Source organism: Brachyhypopomus gauderio, chromosome 1, assembly GCF_052324685.1.
Source record: "Brachyhypopomus gauderio isolate BG-103 chromosome 1, BGAUD_0.2, whole genome shotgun sequence".
Lineage (NCBI taxonomy): Eukaryota > Metazoa > Chordata > Actinopteri > Gymnotiformes > Hypopomidae > Brachyhypopomus > Brachyhypopomus gauderio.
The window spans coordinates 39216792-39222791 of NC_135211.1; the positions used below are offsets into that span (position 1 = coordinate 39216792).

At 43.9% G+C, this 6000-nt stretch overlaps 1 protein-coding gene and 1 pseudogene across 1 annotated transcript; one reads left to right on the forward strand and one right to left on the reverse strand.

The window, feature by feature from the left end:
* Window positions 1-591: 591 nt before the first annotated feature.
* Window positions 592-791, reverse strand: LOC143528063 (small nucleolar RNA U3; annotated as a pseudogene).
* A 2553-nt stretch (window positions 792-3344) lies between these two features.
* LOC143527326 (uncharacterized) lies at window positions 3345-5023 on the forward strand. Its single transcript, XM_077022479.1, has 5 exons — window positions 3345-3443; window positions 3645-4028; window positions 4233-4406; window positions 4576-4607; window positions 4717-5023. Exons 1-5 carry the CDS (start codon window positions 3407-3409, stop codon window positions 4822-4824), a joined length of 735 nt encoding a protein of 244 aa, XP_076878594.1. The 5' UTR covers window positions 3345-3406; the 3' UTR covers window positions 4825-5023.
* The last annotated feature ends 977 nt before the right edge of the window (window positions 5024-6000 follow it).

The following is a 6000-nucleotide window of genomic DNA, read 5'->3' on the forward strand; positions in this document are numbered from 1 at the left end:
CTATCAGCATATTAAGTTTCATGAACATTTGTCAAAGCATTGCTGAGATATAGCTGCTGATGCAAATTAGGCCCCACCTCAGAGCTATTGATTGACATGTGACAACCAGACTGCACTTGCTCTCACTATTTTGGGGGGGTTGGTAGCCATGGCCTAAAGGTCTAAAGAGATGGACCTAGGCCCCTAAGGTACAGCAACCGACAATAACCTCGGCTGAAGTGCGCTCGATCAATCACTCGACCGCCGCCCGGGTGCCGCAGCTGGCGTGTGCCCACTGCTCCGGGTACATATGAGTTGGCTCCGGGTGGGTTAAGGTGCAGAGAGTTGCTGAAATAACTTCAAGTTTTAGTGCAGCAGCGCCCTAGTGGACAATCCGTGACTTTACAAAACGCAGGCAACAGCACGCCCCCTAGAGCACACATGGGAAAGTGTTTATAAGAATCCCACAGCTGAAAAACGCTGACTAAATGCGTTGATTTGACATGCGTGGAAGATTGCTTTATGACATCATAAAGCACATGTAAAATTAAAGTACCACAAAGAAATAAAACAAACAACCAAAGTTTCTTTTTAGACAGTAAATAAGAGCTAACCACTCTGAACATGCTTTCTCCCTCCTAACTCGTGAAACACAGGAGGAACGTTCATCAGTGACAAAAAGCGTATGATTATAAATCATTACTCATTGTCCTAGTCGCGCTAAGGAGAAAACATCTCCTCAATAACTGTACATGTAAAGTGTCGACATTCACTATCAGTAGTCAGATTTAAGAATGGATAATTATGGACTGAAACAAGTTTACCAGACTATGCCCATCAGAGGACATAGTACTGTTTCAGCACCATGGACAGCGCATATAGTCAACATTCCCAAAAATCCCAATATTCACAGCATTCCCTGACCTATGGTCAGCACCTGGTGCTGTGATGAGTGATGTAAAAATCAAACATGTAAGAGTGAATCTCTGTCAGGACTAACCCCGCCCCTGCCTGTCTATCATGTTCATGTGTTCCTGTAAGGCGGCATGGTGGTGTGGTGGTTAGCACTGTCGCCTCACAGCAAGGCGGTTTGATTCTCGGTCTGGGCTGCTCTGTGTGGAGTTTGCATGTTCTCCCTGTGCCTGCGTGGGTTTACTCCGGTTTCCTCCCACAGTCCAAAGACATGCATGTTAGGTTGATTGATCACTCTAAATTGCCCGTAGGTGTGCGTGTGTGTTGGCCATGCGGTGGACTGGCGACCTGCCCATGGTGTACCCTGCCTTCGCCCGGAGATGCTGAGATTGGCTTCAGCCCCCCCCCCCCCCCCCCCCCCCGTGACCCCGACTAGCGGCATTAAGCGGTTCAGATAATGGATGGATGGGTGTTCCTGTAAGCCCCTCCTCTGTATAGTGTCTTCATCTTGGTTTCTTCCCGATTTGTGTAGCCACGCCCCTTTGTTCCGTGTTAGTGAATCTTAGTTGTATGTGTGTATGTAGCAGGTGTCTGGTCTCTACGTGGGGCTTAATTGTCCTTTATATTTGGTTGTTTATGGCGACAGATGCTGGTGTCCGCCCTTATTCTAGAGCTCCTGGTTTGTTTGGCTTTGTAGTTTGTAATTAGATAAATCGCTGTGTTTCATTTTATACATACTAGCAGTTCTTTAGGTTTCAGGGTTTAAACCCATTTTCTTGTCATTCATCATATCCTTTGCCTTGGTTTGCGTTAAGTGTTGTTCTAATTTTTTTGTTTGCATAGTTCAAAATGCCTCGTCGTCCCCGTTCAGTGAATTAAAGCTAGTGAATTAAAACCTACTGATCCTATACTCTCTTTTCCGCGTGTATTTCTGTCACGTGGTCACACCACACCCAAAACGTTACGATCTTGTAAGATCAGAGCACTGATGACTGCTCACATTATCAGTTTTCTTACTCACCATCCACCACATCTTGTGTTCTGGTGAGAACATGCATACATATAGAGGTTTTTTACATAATCTCAGTTTCCTACACACAACCACAATCTAACCGTAAAAAACGTTTACCGAGTGCAGATTGTTAGCCTAATGCTACTTTACATTAGTAGTCATGTGGGGACCTGGATAGAAACAGAATCCCCACTGTGGAAGAACACACTCTTTCAGACACACAGTTCTGCAGTGTTTGTTCACACACACTGAGACAGAGGCCAACATATCTGTGTTATCAGATGAACTGTGTAGTCACATTTCCAGCCAACATGGAGAGCAGCATCTGACAGTCAAAGATTAACAGGAAATCTCACACGAGTGTGTGTGCACATCATCAAACAGTTTTTTCATGTTTCTTTAATGCAGACTCTTATTTGTTGGTGTGTTTATATAAATGTGTTAAATAAAAAATGTATGATTGCATATCTCTGCAAAGTGTGCATTTCACGGACTGAATCGTCTGTGCTGTCTGATTAAAGTGTGTGTGCACACTGACAGTGATGAACTAATCATAACTAAATGTAAATACAGGAAGGCATACAGGAAGTGAAAGATATTTGTGTTTTGTGTGTGTGTCTGTGGTGTGTGTGTGTAAGTTTGAAAAAAAAATCAGCTCTGATCTCCAGACCAGAGTAAAGGTTCCATCTCTGTTGCACTGCACAAAACCTGCACGCTTGCAAGTGGCTAAAGGAACAGGAAGTCCCGCCCCCCATAACTCAGGCCACACTGTCTACATTTACATTTACGGCACTTGGCAAATGCCCTTATCCAGAGCGACTTACATTTTTATCTCATTTTTATACAAGTGAGCAATTGAGGGTTAAGGGTCTTGCTCAGGGGAACCTCAGTCATGGCCTCAGGTCTGGGAATCGAACCCACGACCCTCTGGTCACATGACCAGTTCCCTAACCACCAGGCCATGACTGTCTACCTTTAACAGCTGCTTTACATTGTGTACAACAATACAAACTTCCCTTTTAGTCAGTGTAGTTAAACTGACCTGGGATCAGCTTACAAAGCACTGTTGCATGACATTTTACACAATCTGAATTGGTCAAAGATTTTTAAAAGTGAGATCCCTCCAATCAAATGCACTCACACTAAACGTAACTTATGCTTCAGTGGTGCTGTTTGATTGGATAAAACTGGGTGTGGGTGTGGCCTACTTGACAGCAGCACCTCTGATTCGCTCTTATCTCCTAAACTTAAAACCCTTGCATCAGTTAAAAGAAACGTACACGCCACCAGCCAATGAAAACACGTTGATCAATCAAAGCGTCACCCATGACGACTGCTGACCAACAGCGAGATATTTTCCACTGATCACTGTCACCTCAGCCACAAAACTGAACCCCATCACACAACAAAAATGTTCCATTGACGTGGACCAATCAACTCTCAGAACAGACATCTGCCTAAAAGCCCCCGGCCGCCATTAGCCAGTCAGCACCAGCGTCTGAGATGGAGACATCGAGAGTCGCCCTCATCACCCTCATGTGTAAGTCACCTTTACATCTTGTTACATTGAACACAATTACGAGGCCATTTATTCTGAAGGCCTGGATAAAACACTTCAACTGCAGTGATCTCATTCAGTCTCCACTCATAGGGCATGTTCAGAATCTCCTATGAGTTACTCAGTGTTGTAAGTGTGGAAGTGGCCATGACACCTTGTAGTGTAAAAGAGTTTGTGGTGCAGGTTTGGTGTTCTCCAGTCAGAAGATCTCTGGACGAGAGGAGCAGATGAGAGTCAGACGAGGAGATGACATCACTCTCTTCTCAGACTGTGTTTGGAAGACAGGACTTAGGATCTTCTGGCTGAGAAACAGCTCACATGAGCATCAGCCCCCTCTCAATATATCAGCTCAGGGTTTCACATCTACTGATTTCCCACGTTACTCTATTGAGTTTAATCCCTCCTACAGTACTTATGATCTACGTGTTAAGAACATCACTAAAGCAGATCTGGGTCTGTACTACTGTGCTGCACGTGAGACTGCCATTGCTAGAGATCAAAATGGAGCTAAACAATATCGTTATGTGTATCACTATGGGAAGAAAACCATTCGTCTCTCTCTTCTGGGTAAGATCACTTATCCTGATCTCCTGAACAGGTTTTTCTTTTAACATTTACATTTAACACATTCCTAACCTGCTGGTGTCCTGAAATTCAGTCTCAGTTGTACTAAACTACTAAACTAAGTTCTTATTAAACTAAGTTCGTCTGCGTGAGTTTTTAACGCTGTCAATGCCCATTATTGCAGCTTCACTGCCTCTTTGATTTCAGACTCATCTCTCCCTGCTGTGGAGATCCCACAACCCACCTACACCTCCAACTGCACCTCCACCCCTCCTGTACCAGAGTGTGGTGTCTGCTGGACGCTGCTGATCACTGTGTGTCCTGTGTGTGTTCTCCTCTCCTCCACCTGTGTCTACTGTCTCTGTCACAAGAGACATACAGGTAGTTAATAATTGCCCATTATTGATTGTAGTGTTCAAAAGTCTTAATTCAGTATTAGGTGACATACAGAACTGTGATGGCCACCTGTTGAGTGTTATTTAATACTGATACTTAGGGTCTTTAACACACTTCAGTGATGGTGGTGGTTCTCTGTGGTTTGTTTCCTCAGGCTCCAAGAAGAGAAATGAAAATATATTTCAGGTATGTTCCCATTGCACATTACACTAACTTTAATAGTCTTAAAACTCTATGCTAGCCTATATACTGATGAACCTCTCTCTCTCTCTCTTTCTCTCTCTCTCTCTATCAGGTGAGCTGTGTTGAGAAGCATCAGTGTGAGTGGAGTGTTAATGGGGAGATCTGTTACCACACTGAAGTCTCCTACACACCTCTGAGATCTGCACTCAAATCAGACTAAACATGCAAATGTACCCCCCATAAACACACACACACACAAATACACACACACACACACACACACACACACACACACACACACACACACACACACACACACACACACACACACACACACCCACCCACACACACACACACACACACACACTTACTCACACTCTGTCACATACTTGTGTGTGTGTTTTATTTGGGTAGTTAGATCTCCCTGACATCACTGTAATCTCACAGATTGTCCATTTCAATAAAGACTCTTATGTCCAACAAACCAAGAGTTTTTGATATCTACCTCCAGCCGTGACTGTACTGTCTTTACCCAGTTGTAGTACATTTACTGTAGTACATTTACTGTAGTGCACTTACTGTAGTGCACTTACTGTAGTACATTTACTGTAGTACACTTACTGTAGTACATTCACTGTAGTACACTTACTGTAGTACACTTAATGTAGTTCACTTACTGTAGTGCACTTACTATAGTACACTTACTGTAGTACACTTACTGTAGTACACCGACTGTAGTGCACTTACTCTAGTACACTTTGGGTGTAGCATGTGAACCATGTGAATCTATGTGAATTCTGCTATGGCATACTGGAAGTGGAAGATATTTGTGTGTGTGTGTGCGTGTGTGTGTGTGTGTGTGTGTGTGTATGTGTGTGTGTGTGTATGCGTGTGTGTGTGTGTGTGTCTGTGGTGTGTGTGTGTGTGTGTGTGTGTGTGTGTGTCTGTGTAAGATTGAAAAAAATCAGCTCTGATCTCCAAACCAGAGTAAAGGTTCCATCTCTGCTGCACTGCACAAAACTTGCATGCTTGCAAGTGGCTAAAGGAACAGGACGTCCCGCCCCCCATTAGCGCAGGAACAGGAAGCCCCGTCCCCAATAGCTCAGGCCGCTCTGTCTACTTTTAACAGCTGCTTTACTTTCTGTACAACAATACAAACTCCCCTTTTAGTCAGTGTAGTTAAACTGACCTGGGATCAGCTTACAAAGCACTGTTACATGACATTTTACACAATCTGAATTGGTCAAAGATTTTTAAAAGTGAGATCCCTCCAATCAAATGCACTCACACTAAACATAACTTATGCTTCAGTGGTGCTGTTTGATTGGATAAAACTGGGTGTGGGCGTGGCCTACTTGACAGCAGCACCTCTGATTCGCTCTTATCTCCTAAACTT